The sequence below is a fragment of the Austrofundulus limnaeus genome, unplaced genomic scaffold (genome assembly GCF_001266775.1).
Source record: "Austrofundulus limnaeus strain Quisiro unplaced genomic scaffold, Austrofundulus_limnaeus-1.0 Scaffold1639, whole genome shotgun sequence".
Lineage (NCBI taxonomy): Eukaryota > Metazoa > Chordata > Actinopteri > Cyprinodontiformes > Rivulidae > Austrofundulus > Austrofundulus limnaeus.
In genome coordinates, this window is record NW_013954041.1 from 5504 (window position 1) to 21591 (window position 16088).

General features: G+C 42.4%; 1 protein-coding gene across 1 annotated transcript in view; it reads right to left on the bottom strand.

The window, feature by feature from the left end:
* LOC106535973 (laminin subunit beta-1) overlaps positions 1-16088 on the bottom strand; it is a gene marked incomplete in the record, with an annotated part of 23630 nt that overhangs the window by 2382 nt on the left and 5160 nt on the right. Inside the window, 28 exon segments of the mRNA XM_014033127.1 lie at positions 228-387; positions 495-671; positions 781-922; positions 1421-1628; positions 1721-1865; positions 1941-2141; positions 2219-2460; positions 3276-3460; positions 3535-3904; positions 5282-5378; positions 6312-6529; positions 6616-6840; positions 6936-7093; positions 9622-9853; positions 9931-10074; positions 10243-10429; positions 10583-10703; positions 11122-11255; positions 11370-11528; positions 11598-11733; positions 11827-11906; positions 11986-12098; positions 13117-13293; positions 13411-13599; positions 13705-13825; positions 13955-14157; positions 14724-14787; positions 15431-15619. Of these exon segments, the coding sequence (XP_013888581.1) occupies positions 228-387; positions 495-671; positions 781-922; positions 1421-1628; positions 1721-1865; positions 1941-2141; positions 2219-2460; positions 3276-3460; positions 3535-3904; positions 5282-5378; positions 6312-6529; positions 6616-6840; positions 6936-7093; positions 9622-9853; positions 9931-10074; positions 10243-10429; positions 10583-10703; positions 11122-11255; positions 11370-11528; positions 11598-11733; positions 11827-11906; positions 11986-12098; positions 13117-13293; positions 13411-13599; positions 13705-13825; positions 13955-14157; positions 14724-14787; positions 15431-15619 (4777 nt within the window).

The following is a 16088-nucleotide window of genomic DNA, read 5'->3' on the forward strand; positions in this document are numbered from 1 at the left end:
AACTTGCACCCATTCCTCTGTGAAAAATATGTAAACAAAAAACCCAAAAAACTCATTTTATTCCCTGGCTGTTGGCGCGCCTTTTTTTAATCCTGTTTTTTAGTTTTTGTAGCTCTTATCATTTAAACTGTAGTTGCAGCTGTTGTTGTTTTAAAGTGCTTTATAAATAATCTAGTAGCAGCACTTTAAACATAGTTTTTTTTCCAACCATCAGTAAAGCAGCTCACCTTCGAGTCTCCGCAGCTTAATGCTGCTCTGCTCCAGCAGCTCCTTGGCTTCCTGCTGCAGCTCATCTGCTTTCTTTCTCGCCTGCAACACCGACTCTGCTTTACCTGCCACCTGCTCTTCCAAGGTCTCGAATTGATCTTTCACCTTATCGTCAAACTCCTGCACACGGGGAAAAAAAAGGAAGGAAAAAAAAAGCACAAAGCTGATGAGAGTGGAAGTGGAAACACTGTAAACGGCATGTGCTGAGAGAACAGTCGATCTGAGACCTGCTGCGCGTCCTCTGCGTTCTGTCGGGCCTGCTCCGTGATCCGCTCTGTCTTTTCCACCTGCTGCTTCATCTCCAGGTTGTTCTGCCTCAGCAGGCCCACGTCTCGCTCCAGCTGCACCAGGCGACCCGTGGCGTTGCTGAGCTTCAGCTCTGACTTTTCRGTCTCAGACTCAACCTGAAAATAGTAAAATAAATTTACCAGTCAGAGCTGAAACGTGCAGACTTTTCTCTTGTTCTTCGTGTCTCTGTGGTTTTTGTTTGGTGAACATTCAGGTCAAACTCACCAAAATCAGCAGATTCGTTGTTCCCACAATGTTTTCTCGAGCCAGCCGGATGGCATCCAGAGCGGTGCTCTGAGCGCGCTCGGTGTCATCCAGGGCAGCCTTCACTGTGTCTGCTGTCTCTTTTACGTTTGATGCCTCCTCACTAATGGACAGAAAAGGAGCTTTAGGTTTTCCTAAACTGAAGTTATTTGTAGCAGTTTAGCATCAGGACATCAATTCAGTTCTTTACACTTTGCTTCCAAGCATCCAAACAATCATGTTTTCATTTAAAGTGGTCTTGATCAGTAGATTTTTATGTTTTTTGAACTCTGGTTTGTTTTATGGATCTCATATGACGTGGTAGTCAGGATTATTGGTTTTCACTTCTAATATCCAAACTTAACTCCTGATATGGGATGTACTTTTGTTACTAAATAAGAGCTTGGAAATGTTATGCTTAATGAGTTTTGAATAGTTCATTGGTCAAGGTTGAAGGAGCCAAGTTATTTTAACAAAAACAAATTCTAAAGACCTTCAGGAAATCCAAGAACCATTGATCCACTTTAGAAGATTAAAAGAAAATCTGTCTGCTATGCTGAAAATAAAATATAAAGGAATAAGAGCTGGTTTGGGGCTGTTGGGCGGTTCTGCTGAGGTTCACCTGGCAGCCTTGGCCTGTCTCAGCAGCAGCTCTGCAGCCTGCATCTCCTCAGAGCTCTGGCTCAGGATGGTCTCCACGCTGGTCAGGGTGCTGACCCTGTCTCGGATCTCGTTTGTCAGCTCCTGCAGCTTTTCCGCCGACGTCGGCATCTCCAGAGCCAGCACCTCATTGGCCACCGCCTCAATCACGTTTGCGTCAGCCTTCTCGTCTGGATGAACAMAACGGACAACAGAGAAGTCGTTCAGAGCTTTAATAGAACTGGACCYGACTCTGAGATGTATTCGAACAGCCGTTTCTCACTGGAAAGAAGGTCTCGTATCTCTCTGATGAGGTCGCGGAGTTGATTGTTGCTCTCTTCAACTCGCTCTTTGCTGCGGTTGGATTTGATCATCACCTCCATCGCTTTGGCCTTGGCCTCYTTTGCTCGGATGTTGGCTTCCCACACCTTTGACATATGTTCACATTTGCCTGAAATTTTTATTTTATTATTTTTTTTACAACAAATTAAAAACCCACTTACCATCCTGGAGAGCTTGTCCACTTCCTGCATGGCCTCTTGGATGTCCTGGTCCAGGTCCTGGGCTGATTTGAGGGCAGTTTTTGAAGACGTGACCAGACCTCGGCAACCCTCTCCTCCACACTGAGGCGCTCCGTCCTCCCCGACACAACCCAGTCCACCGCAGGGGGGACAGTCTTCACCTTCTGCTGAACCGCCACACATCTACATAAAACACGAGTTGAGGTTCTCGTTCAGGAAACTGTTTTTTTTCCTCAACAATATTTTCATTGGTTTCTCACCTTCTCACTAAGCGGGGACAAGTCAAATTTGTCCAGCTCTTTGGAAAGTTTGTCCAGCTTCTTTTCGTTTCTTTGGTGTTTTCGATCGAATTCTTTCTGGCTGCTGCTCAGTTTGTCCTCTGTGGCTTTCCGTACTGCAGCTGACTGCTCCACAGTGTTGCCAGGATCACTTGTTGACGCGTTGGAGCGCAGCTCAGCCATTCTGGACTCGGTGTMTGCCATAATAACAGTGCTTATGGCTCCTGTAAACCATAAAATTGAAGGAATGGATGAATTTGTTTAGGAAAGTCAGACACACTGGTATAACACTGAACGTGAGTTATTTATTCTAGTTTGTTCTGTGTCTCTGTCTCAGTATCATTTTTTTTGGTTTRACTTTATAGTTTTATCATTGTTGCTTTAGTTTGTTGTTTTGTTTTGGCTTTAAACAGAACCAAGAAAGATGTGACTGAATCACAACATGGCTTTTACACAGGATAGCTTTATCTTACAAWCTGATCATCTTTCTTGCTGTCTCTAGTTATTCATTTTTTTACTAATAATTTGAATTTCATTGGACTTGTATTAACGGCGTTGTAGAAATTAAGCTTCATTGATTATATTATTATTCTACAATAAATTTATCAGCTGTCAATCTTTGAATTCCTCAGGTAAAATACCCACAACAAGCTCATCCTCATTTTGATCTTTTCTCTTATTGACAACAATAAAAAAAATTGCACACTTTGCTTCTCATTGTAAAATACATCCAAACTGTTTGGTGCAACAAACAAAGTAAAGATCCTTAAATCACCGTGGCACCCACACTATTTGCCTGTTCATGAACTGTTTGAGGAGATTTTGCAGTAGTAATACACATGATAGCATTGTCAAACAGAAGAGTAATGGTCCTAAAACAGACCCTTGTGGGATGCCCATTCTTCAAGTTTTAACAGGTTGAAATGTTCTGAATATTTGAAATAAGAATAAATTACTTGAGCTTGAAATATAGCACGGTTTTCTAAAATTCAACTAATCAAACAAAACCCTAAAATGGAACTCCAGTTTGATTTCTCACCYAAGATGTTGGCGTTCTTGGCGTCGAGGACCTGCTGCTTCAGCTCTTGAATGTTCTGCTCCAGCTTTTGGGCCTCATCCGTCAGTTCATCAAGCCTAATATCTGTAATGTTGGCTTCATTGTGGAGAAAGCTCAAACTCTCCTCGGTCGTATTCAACTTTCCGTTGAAATATGACATCAAGCCACTGAAAATACAATGAGACAGCAATGAATACTAAGAAACAAAAGCCCGTAGAAGAGCTGGCTTTGATGTTCGRACGTAATCTGATGCATCAGGTCCTGAATCTGCTCCAGCTGCACTGAGGCCGTCCTGTTCTCTATGATGGCCCTCACAGCCTTGGCGTTTCTCTCCAAGCTGCTGACCAACTCTTTGTAAGGCGCCGTCACCCCGCTGGTCAGCAACTCCGTCACTTGGGCCTCCAGTCGTTGGGTTTGYTTGGTCAGCTCGCCAACCACCGTGTCCCAGACGGCGAAGCACCGGTGACAGGGTTCACAGTTGGGGAACTCGCCCAGGTAGCCCCTGGCACATTTGTCACACCTTGGTCCCGTAACACCCTCCACACAGGTACACAGACCCGTGGCTCGGTGACACTGCTCACTGGAGATTCCCCGTGGCTCGCAGTCACAAGCTGGAAACACACAAAACAGTGGAAGAAAACGTAAAGAAGTGAACAAAATCTGCGACACCACTTCTTTAATTACAAGACTTGTATGATCAATTTAAACCTGTTGTGTGTCCTCGGGAACACAGTCGTTTATAAATCATTTAAAACTCCTCCACCTACAGTAAACAAAAACATGACAGTTTGACCCAGAAGGTCCTGCTGATCCCTTCAGTTCTGGTCACCGCCGGAAAAACAAACAGGAGGATTTCCTTCCCTCCTTTGAAACGGAGGGCCGTGGTGAGTCAGACAGAAAGAATGCAGGGACACAATCAGGTCTGCATTTATTTATATCATCGATGAAGCGAAGAGGACCCTGATTAAAGTTGTTTCGGTCACAGTAAAACAGAACACCTGCTTGTAGAGAAAAACTCCTGGTTTGCCCTCAGATTCTTACAGCCTATAGGAGCTAACTGCACAGCCCCTCCACTCATTTTTCACAGCGTTTGTCATAAAACAACAGCATTAACGAGTCATCTGTGCTGACAGGAAGCAACAAACAGCTGGACTAACAGCTTATGGAGCATAGGGATTACAGCTGGAATAAATTYCGAATTTCATGATCTCTGGTTGTTTGTCCGTGACGAAGCAGGGATGCCTGGGAATCGTCGGAGAACATCTGGTTCCCATGAGCAAGGTCACTCCCATTTTCTACCCTTACTCCTGTCTTTTCTTTTTTTTTTCCTCCCTGTGTTTCTGCCTCTTATTTTATTTCCTGATGGTGAAGCGGCTACTGTGTAGCATGGGTTCAACCAGAACAAYTCTTCAGTTTGTTCTGCTGATAATAGACCTTTCTGAACAACATCTTGCTGGTTCAGGGCTGCTGGTTTGAAGTTGTTGCCTTTAAGTCACTACTGTTACGTTACCTCATGTGTTACATTACATGTACACAGAAAACACACAAAAAAAGAGCATAAAGCCTGAGAAAAGGAACAAAAACTGAGTCACATTCCTTAAACTGTAAATTTGTTTGGTGGAAAGTTTGAGGATATCTAAACTTTTTCAAACTATTTACGATTTATTTYTCTTGTATGTAAAGAAATTCCAACAAAAGTTAGTGTTTGCTTAGATGTTTATCTTTAAGAGTCCAAAATGAAACCATTCATTAAATATTTAAAGGAATAAAGAGATCTTTATGAGTTACAATGGCTTACATTTTTTCTTTTGTYGGACTTTATTTAGCCATTGTATGATAAGATAAAATTCCCCATATCATTTTTGTGTGGTTAAAGTCTTAATTCTTTATGTTTGAACAAAAAAAATGCAGAGCATCTGAGGAATCTCAGAAGAGATCCGTCCACTCGGGAGCGATGTAAACATTTGTGATGAACGATGAAGTCCTACCTCGACATTCAACCTCTGGATTTCCCCAGAAAAGCTCTTTGCACTCCTGACACGTCCTGCCACCAAATCCTGGTTTGCACAGACACTGTCCTGTGACCTGCAGGAAACCATCGACACAAATCAGGCCAACGRTGACAATATGACACACTTATTGTTCTGCTACACAACATTTTCAACACATGTAGACAGGGCTTTGTAGTTGATTATAACTCTATTCTCCAGGGGGGGGAAAAAAAAAACATGTATTCAGTTTTTTCCATGGTGGGCTCCGAGACTTCCTTCCTCTGCTGGAGAGCAGCCAGTAAACACAGAAACCTGAACGTTTGTGTGTGTGAGGGCGCACATACAAAATCATGCGCGTTTAAGTAAAACAAAGCTGAGCAAAAACCATAAAAATGAAGCAACTTCCTAACCTGCAGTGTGTTTGTAAAAGAATATCCAAACACAGGTCTCTGTGATGGGGTGGGTTAGTTTTAGTCCTGCTGCTTTGCACACAGAGAGAGCAGTTTTTAGGGGAATTTTCCACACTGAGTAAAGACTTTGGCAACAGCAGCTCGTTGACAGATAAGATTTTGTGACTCGGTTCAGCTGAACATTATGAGAGAGCAATTACTGCAAACGCTGATAATGATAACGGTTTTTAAAGCTGCTGGKTGTTTCATTTAGTTTTCTTTGGCTTTCAAGCAGAAAGAGTTCATCTAATCAGTTGTTGGAGGTTCTGGCCTGATTTGGACTTGAGTTTTTTCAGTCGGTGYTGTTAAAGGTTAGCTTTTATCCACCATACAGTAGCATCTGGAAGGCATATGATTGGCACCAACTTTATGCTTCAACATGAGACTGTTCCAAAAACTCATTGCAAATCGAGTCAGTCGAAGCAAACACAACATCCWAAGAAGGAGTCTGGAAAAGTAATCCTGAAGATTTATTAAGCCCAAATAAAGTTGGACCTAGCAAATGTCCTTACTCTAATGTCCGAAATGGATTTCTACACAAAAAAGTGATGTTTTGTTTGTGGTTTTGTCTGTCCAACCTCATGGCAGTAGGATCCGTAGGAGTGGACGGGGTCGCAGTCGCAGTGCTGGCAGCCCGACCCGCTCTCTATGTTCCAGGTATCGCGTGCGCAGCGGTCGCAGTTCGGACCATCCACGTTGGGCAGGCAGGGACACTGTCCGGTACGCTGATCACACTCGCAGTCATCCGAGGAGGAACAGGCCTGAGATACCGTCCCCACCGTGTAGCACATACACTCTTCACAGAAGACAGGTCTTTGTTACATAAGGTCATTTTGGAAGCAGGCAGACTGAAGAAAGTAATTCTTGGATGTCGGTACTCACTCCTGCAGCTCTGTGTGGCGGCGTTGCCATGATAACCCACTTTGCAATGCTGGCACGCGTGACCCTGCGTGTGGTACAGGCACTTGAGGCAGGCGCCGGTGCGGGCGTCACACGACCTGGGGTCYTGCATGTCGATGTTGTTGTTGCACTGGCAGGGCATGCAGCTCCCTCCTGGAATCAGAGGGTTGCCATAGTATCCCGGGGCGCACTCGTCGCACCTGGCGCCTAAACGAGGGAACGAAACAGGTAAACAGGAGAGCATACAGCAAAGGGCTAATTACAGGGGAGCTGTAATGARGTCTGGGTTTGTCTTTACACACCTCTGTAGCCGTGGCTGCACACGCACACCAGCTGGTTGGTCAGGAGGTAGCAGCTGTCTGCAAACTGACGACCACTGCGCGGCCCGTCAGGACACATGCAGGGACGACAGTGGRCTCCTGAACCAAGTTCTGGGTCACCATGATAACCACTGATACACCTGGAGATGAAGAAAAACAGCATCACGTGGTGATTAGTTTCAGTTATCTGCAGAGTAAGTCAGAAACCAGCTGAAATTATAAAAAGTACCAGGGATAATCTGCCTGATCACTAACCTAAATCTACTTTTCACAAAGTACCATAACAGAGACTTGGGACTATTGAGCAACTGAAGTTCATCAAACAAGAATAAGAGAAAAATCCACCTGCCTATCACTAAAATTAGAAACATTTTGTCCAAAAATGATGCAGAAAAACTGATTCATGCATTTATCACGTCTAGACTGGATTACTGTAATTCTTTATTATCTGGACATCCAAAAAACTCTAAGAAGTCTTCAGTTGATCCAAAATGCTGCTGCTAGAGTGTTAATGAAAGTTGAGGAGAGATCATATTTCTCCAGTTTTAGCTTCTGTCCACTGGCTCCCTGTCAAATTCAGAATAGAATTTAAAATATTCCTCCTAACATACAAAGCTTTGAACAAACAAGCTCCATCATATATTAAACATCTTATTGTTCCATACTTTCCTAACAGAGCACTTCGCTCTCAGACAGCAGGTTTACTTGTGGTTCCTGGAGTTTCTAAAAGTAGAATGGGAGGCAGAGCTTTCAGTTATCAAGCTCCTCTCTTGTGGAACCAACTTCCAGTTTCTGTCTGTGAAGCTGACACTCTGTCTACTTTTAAGATTAGACTGAAGACTTTCCTTTTATAAATCCTGTAGTTAGACTTAAGTTTCCTGAATTATTCTTCATTTCTGCTGCTATAGATTTAGACTGCTGGAGCACAAACCGAGCACATTTCCTCACTCTGCTGCTGACTTTAATCTCTCTTCTCTTCGTGTTTATTGTAATTATTTCTGTCACATTTTTTCTTTGTCTCTTCAAGAAGAAGGTGTACCTGGACCATTCCCGGACTTCTTCTTCTGTGTTTGTCTGTGTCTCTTTCCTGTCCCTCAACCAGCCAGTCAAGGCAGATGGCCGCCCGTCCTGAGCCTGGTTCTGCTGGAGGTTTCTTCCTGATTAGCAGGGAGTTTTTCCTCTCCACTGTTTGCTCAGGACGGGAGACTGTGATGAAGTGATTCAACACAGCCTGCTGGTTTCTTCTTTAGATTATTCTTTTTATGTACAGTGCCCTGAGACAACGTATGTTGTGGCTTGGCGCTATATAAATAAACTTGAATTTGAACTTGAACTTYAACCTGCAACGCTTCAAAAAAAGACTGTCCTCAGTTCTCAAACACTTATTATTACAGTGGTAAACATGACTGTRTCAGCGTTTTTGGAACATTTTGCAGGCATCAAATTCAAAATGAGTGAATATTTGCTATATACATATTAGTGTATAATATCCATCCATCCATCCATCCATCCATCCATCCATCCATCCATCCATCATCTTTACCCGCTTCTCCCTTTCAGGGTCACTGGTGCCCATATCCAGCAGTCACAGTGCAAGGGGTGGGGTACACCCTGGACAGGTCGCAAGTCCATCACAGGGCCATATATATAATATAATAATATAATATATATAATAATAAATATTTTGTCTTTGGTGTGTATTCAATTTAATATAGGTTGAAAATGATTTGCAGATCATTGTATTCTGTATTTATTTATGTTTTACACAAAGRCCTAACTTCATTGGAATTGGGCTTTTAGAAGTGGACTTCCTAAAGGCTTCTAGCTGGGCCCGGTCCTGTTTTTTTAATTTGTTTTCCTTTTTGAAGTCCAGTTTTAGGAGCTTTTAACACTGTTTTCTACTGCTTAGTCAGTAATACTCAGACCTACCTCTGCCCCCAAAAACTCAAAAAGGGACCCCTGCAACTTTTATATAATKCTTTAACAGTAGGGATGCACCAATATGAAAATTTCAGCCGATATCGATATRCAATATAATTATTGCTGCTATGGCCGATAACCAGTATTAACTGATATTACACAAACACACAAATTCTTTGTATACACATACACACAAATAGATTGTGTCTTTTTTCGATACRGTAAATAAACTACCAGACCTCTGACATGGCTCTACTTCAGTTACTCCTGGCTGCGCAGCGTCAACATCACCATCATTATCAAACAGATACCACTCAACCAAACATTTTSCCTRCRAAAACAGAAARACAAAACTAAAACYTGGYAAATCAATATCAGACATTAATATTGGCCCAAGTTTTYTGTATCGGGCCYATACCGATATTCTAAAAAATTATCAATATCGGCCGATACCGATGTTAATGCRGATATTGTGCATTTAAAAGCTATTAACGAATAGATCAATTTAGCCTCCTTTCATCTTGATGACAACCAAATGATATTTTTGTATTCAGCCCTAACAAAGAAGATGAGATAATTAGTACAATCAGGTGTGTGTTTCAGTATGTTGTGTACAACTAAGGCTTGYTCTGGCTAAATAAGAGGGTTAATAATCATAGTCATATACTAAAATTGAGAAATAAATCAAAAGAAATGTGACATTTAAAGTAAATCAAAGTAAACTGAAGGTACAGATGATCCCTCGRACCTCTCACAGTGATGTCCGGTGGTGAAGTCCCTGCAGCCCTGACACTCTCCGCTCTCAGGGTGGCAGTACTCGCTGTGCCCATTACAGTGACACGGTCGGCACTGAGGGAAGCCCCAAAAACCCGGCAGGCAGTGGGAACACTGACGACCCGTGGCTCCGGGGACACACTCGCACTGTCCGGTCGCCGCGTGGCAGAAGGGGCTGGTGGAGCCCAGCGAGTCGCAGTCACACGCTGAGGGCGAAATCAACGTTAGCGTGGGGGGAAGAGCGTGGACGTCACGGCACGGTGGAGTGATTTCTGACACTCACGTCTGCAGCCAGTGGGGCTGAACAGGAAAGTAGCCGGAGCACAATGGTCACAGTTCCTGCCGACCACGTTGGGTCGYCACCGGCACTGACCGCCGCTGGACTCACAGATGGTGCTGAGCGAACCATGAGGGTCACACTCACATGCTGGGAACAAAAAGAAAAGAAAAGAATAATTTTAGAAATATTTCCCTAAAAAGGATCCAAATATTGAGCATCTTTAGTAGATGTAGTAACTGTCATTGAGCTGTTTCTCTTTGTCTAGAACTGAGAATGTTTTTCTATCCATTTCACATTAAAACAGTAACTTCATACCCACGGCTCCTTTCTGAAGCAGAGCAGACACACTGAAGATGTAGTGGTTGCAGATGTCCGTCATGGGGCTTTTGATGACGCTCCGGCTGTTTTCCAGACATCTGTAGCGCTGGAATGTATCCCACGCTTTTTCGCCCTCTGCCCCGTGAAACAWGTCCAACTCGCTGACTCGAGGCATCAACACCAACTAAAACCAGCGTGGAGGGTTGATGGGTTTCAGGAAACCATAAAGAGCTTGTTAGGTGACTTCATGTGAAGCTCATCCGAGAGAGGTTTCAGTTTGTAAGTAAACGATGAGCAACTTTAGAGAGAAAAACATGAACGTAGAAATTCAACATACGGAGTCGATGAGCGTGTAWGGACTCTGGACGCTGCCGATTGATGAGTAGTATGGGAATGAAAGACGGATCGTGTAATTCAATCCTTTCTCGAAACACACGGGMTTATTCAGCAGGACATGCCTGGAAAACAGCACAGGATCAGTGTGCGTTATCAGTGACTTTACACACTAGGGTTGGGCAAAATCTTATTGTGAGCAATTAAAAAAACTTTAATCTAATATTTTTTGGCACTTGATTAATATGATTAATGCCACCATGCAGAGTGACTAAAGATTCCCCTGGTCAGTATGCTCGATGTTATCATAACCACAACACAATTTAAAAATTGATGTATAGCCTGAAGTCTCTACTTCTGACACAATGTAGAACAGATTTTTACGGAGAGCAAATCTTTCCCACTAGAGAGACAAGCAGGCATCCAGGGACTCCAGGGGATTAATCATCATATTAATCGTTATCGTCTAAATATTACAATTAAATGTGATTAATTTTTTTGTCAATATCGCCCATCCCTAGTTTACTTAAAGAGATGTATTACCTGGATCCAGGCGACAGAGAGGTATACTGCTCATCTCCGCCCTGCCCAGAGTTTATGCAGTGACTGGGGTAGACTTGAGGGCTGAAGACTGGACGCTCTACTCGAACATCCACCTGCTCCCACTGATGTGGCAACTGTCGGCAAACACAGCAACTTTCTAAACATGTTTGAACATTTTAGCCTTGTTGAATAAGACGTAGTCAAAAAAGAKGACAAAGGCARGTCTGAAGAGTCATCATGTCTCTTACCTGTGGCTCATAGCGTATAAGGACATCGTAGTCCATTGTCTCTGGGATGTTGTCGATGTTGAACTCTAAAAACCCTCCCTCAGGGACGTTAGCAAAGCCCATCCCGGTCCATGTGGGGCTTCTCTCCTGAGGATAAAGTCTATGTACCAATGCAACGCCCTGAGAGACAGAAACATAKGCGTCTAAGGAGGAAGCAGCATTAAAGCACAGGGGATGCTACGCACTCACAGGTCCATGTTTGGCATCCTCAGCTTCGTACGTGTAGTGATCCAAAGAGATGAAGTAGAACCCGGACTCCACCTGATTGCAGCTACYTCCGAACATGTGCTCCCGGCACACACACTGGCCTGAGTAAGGGTCACAGCTACACAAACACACGGCAGGTATGACAACAGAAGCAATGWTTGTCAGCCATCGTATGATGATGTAAACCTGAATCCGTTTTAGTTAGACCCACTTGTTGTTGACTGCACCTCCTTGATCACAGTTGCACGGTCTGCAGCCGTCCATGTCATTCGACAGACCCCAGTGCTCCGGCTGTTTAGAGAWAGATCAAAGTTAGACGGATGCGACTCGTGCATGTGGGTCAAATCTGACATGACGTTTGGAGACACACCAGACATTGATCACAGTTGTGTCCTTCGACAAGRCGTTTGCAGAAGCATCGTCCTGTGTCTGAATCGCAGGTGTTTGCTCCTGGCATTGTTCCCAGCAGGTTACAGGTGCAAGCTGCCGAGATGCACCACAATTCAATAACAACAACATGTTTATCTGTTTGGATCAACCTAACTTTGCTTTTCTGTAGGATTAGGGCCACTGGGGGAAAAAATTCTGACTTTAATCTCAGAATTCTGAGAAAAAAAATTAATCAGTGACCCTAATCCTCTTTCGTAAATCATGTATATTTCTTTTTTCATTTCAAGTTTTCATTTGTCTTCAACAAAATCATAAATTTTAAAATATTATACTGTGTGTGCACTTCAGTAGCAGTGGTGTGCACAGTTCTGCTTATCTGCTAAAAGCGGAATTAGCTTCTTATTTAGTGGATTAGTTTTTTTTTGCCAACTTTCGAAATCGCTAGCTAACCGATTAGCTTCCAGTAAACTGGGCACCGCTAATTTTAAATCCTCTGAAAAATTCACAAGTGTAAAACGTTTTAACATTTTATTATTTTTATGCCACTTATCCAGAATTAAATAAAAACTAGTTCCCTCTTACAAGCAGTGCTGAACATCTCTGGCACCGTGTGTTTAGCATGTAGCATCTTTAGCAGTTAAATTTTAAACTGAGTTTAAAAAATTAACACTATTTAAATAAATACAAAATTTACTTATAAAATATGGTAGAGAAAGTGTGCTGTTTCTTGTTCAACTGGTTTTAAACGGTATTTCTCAAAAAACTTGATCTAGAAATCCTTTTATTCTGATAGGGGTAAACTGTAAGGATAACAAGTTAGACAGAGCTATAACTATGGTTTGGATTGGCCAATAATAACTAACTAACCCACCCACCTTGAAATRAAACCAATGAGAACTAACAGGTTTATGCCAGTCCCACCAATCTGAAGACTTGTGACAGTCGTTTRAGAGGTTAGCTTCCACTAACATTTTAGCGGTTTAGCTTTAGRGCATTAGTGGTTAATGAGTGAATGTAACTTTTTGGTTAGCTGTGCCCACCACTGTTCAATAGGTGAAAGCCCAGGGTTGAAACTGAAATGTTTCCAGTTTGAAGTGTAGTTGTGACTCACGCAGGCAGCCTTCGGGACTTTCTCCCAGTCCATAGTGTCCCTGTCTGCAGTGATCACAACGTTCTCCCTCGACGTTGGCTTTGCACCGGCACTGACCTGAGATCATCCCTGCAGCCACGTCTGTGTGCGAGTCACACAGTCCGCCCTGCAGAGACCCGGCCGGGTCACAGTCACAAGCTGCAGGAATAGAAAAACATGTCAGATTAGTGAAAATTGTGAAAATAAAACAAGTTCAAGGCATCCGTGGCCACAGAAGTTTTGTAGATCATAGGCTGTGAGGAGGGAAAGACGTACGTTCACAGATGTTGGGGTCTCTCAAGTCTCTGTGGGGGTGCTGGTAGAAGAATTGTGCACACTGCTCGCACTGTCGGCCCACCGTGTTGTGCTGACAGTCGTTGCACACACCTCCGCTCACCTCGCCGGTCGAGACGTACACGGCATGGTCGAAGTAGCATGATGTGGAATGATGGTTGCACTCGCACCCTGATTTTAAAAAATGGCCAAAATACAATTCACATTATTAATATTTAGTATAATACACCAGCTATCCTTAACAAGGACCAAACAAGGACTGATTGGTGTTCTCACTCTTGCAGGCGTGGGTGTTTCGTCCCTCTGCAGGTCTCCAAGGCAAATCGTGGTAAAAGTCCTGACAACGCTCACAGTTCAGGCCATCTGTGTTGTGGTTGCACACACAGCGGCCGTGGACCTGCAKACAACGTYTAAACCAATCGGCTTGAAAAACAARCAAAGCTGCCTTCCAATTTACAAAACAAATAATGTACTGTAATAATGAAAGCCACTTTCAAAGTATGAAGAAATAAAGTGTTTGGCGTACCATGCCCTCAGCTCCGGTCAGTTGTCCGTCGATCGGCGCYCACTCTGAGGCGTGACCGTAGCAGAAGCAGTTTCCACGGACAACCATGTCGTAGAGGGCGTAGTAGTACTTCTCCGTCACCTCCTCACGGGAGTCCAGCAGGTTGTCTCCCAGCGTGTGAAGCTTGATGAACTTCACCCTGAGGTTCGTGATCTTCAGCATGTCTTCACACAGAAGAACAGTTGTGTTAAATTAACAGGAAGATCCACGGTATTGCTCTGCTTTCAGTCAGATTTAAATAAACGTCTAAAGGGATTTTGCACTCAAGTTCTTTTTTTACTCGGAGCATTGTTTTTGGAGAGTTTTGGACTTRGTGGATTCTGCTGTACGCCCACAAATTTCACACACACTCTTTGTTTTTGCACCAGAGGAAGTCATCTCAGCCTGGATGTAAAAAGAGTTTACAAAGGCCGACTTGCTTCCGTGTGTGACATTCTTTTCAGTGCTCTTCCTGTCTGACCTTTGACCCCTCAGCTCTGCTGTGGGAATCTAAGTTCTGACTGAAAGTTACAGGAAACTGTTCAGATGAGAGAGTTCAAGCAGGGAGTAACACTCAGATTAAATTAAACAACGTGTCAGGTTTAGCAGAAGTCAGTTTTATAGTTTGGCCCAAACTGTGTAAATAAAAGGCTAATTTTATTTCAAACACGTTCAATTGATTAGTTTTGAGGTATTACTACTTTAATTGTAAAATAAAGTCACAGTTTTTTTAATGGCAGATCCAGCTTACTTTGTATCCTCAAACTGTAGGGGTCTTCGATCGCAAATACTGGGTCCAACACTCGAAATATCACCTACAACAACAAAACATCAAACATTTAAAAAAGATAACTAAATGATTAAGACAACATATTTCTAAACAGTTATATGGAAGATGGATATACAGTGTGTAAAAAGTAAAATATACTGGATAACATTAGATGATTTAAATATAGTAGAAAATTGTGTTTTCAATGTTAATTGACACTGTAACATGTATTTTGTTATAAAGGTACATRGAAGAAAAATATTATAAATGGGTGGGAATTWAAAAAGTGTTSACTCCTCACTCTTTTTTGAACAAGTAGCTAAAATGACTGATGACGCTTATGATGAAAAACATTTTTTTTGTTATGCATTTAGATGTACTGGTATGTACATTTGCATGTGTATGTACTGTATGTATACATACACATGCATACATACCAGTACATATCCACATTATTACAAATAACTTCATTTCTGGACATTTATGGTTTGATTTCTTTGTATGTATGGATCACTTGGGTTGTTACCAACATCTGTTGAAAATTTCATGTCATTAGCACCTCTAGTAATATATTTACTGAGAAAAATGGTGACATGTTCAATGTGTATCTTATCTGGATATAATTTCATTTCTTTTCATTTGTTTGAAATYATCAATCTATCCATTATACGTGAAAAGAGTGGACTCACCTCTCCCTCTGTGGACGGCTCGATGTCTGAGTAGCGGGTGTCACAGATGATATCGTCCACTTTGARCATGGGGCCTGCAGAGATGCTTGGAAACATCGACCGGCAGTTGTTGGCGAAGTAACYATAAACCTGCCACGATTTCCCGTAATCCATCGAACGCTCGATGATCATGGCAGCCGGACGGAACGTCTGGAAAGGCATAAAAACATGTCAGTTCTAAGTATGATAGTTTATTTGTAGCAAATCTGCTCAAGTGTTATTGTAACAGAAGGTTTAAAGCTGTAAGATTGAGTTTTTGTTTTCTTTAGTACTTTTTTGGTTTCTGCTTTGTTTGAGAAACATAAAAAGCATTGTGGAAAAATCGAAGCTGCGCTGCAGATTTGCCAACTTTTACTAAGAGCTTGTAATTAACTTTTGTTGTTTTTGACGTTATGAAAACAGAAGAAAAAAAGGTTTACGCCACTGTAAATCACTTATTATCTTAAGATCCATTAAAAAGGTACAAAATTAAGGTTTTCAACTAAGTACTTAACTCTAAATGACATCCCAAACTGAGGAAAAACTTTAAAAAGAGTCTAAGACAAAGATTTTTTTATATAAAAAAATTGAGCTAAATAAGTACAAACATGGAGCTGAGAGATAAAGCCTCAAAAACTGG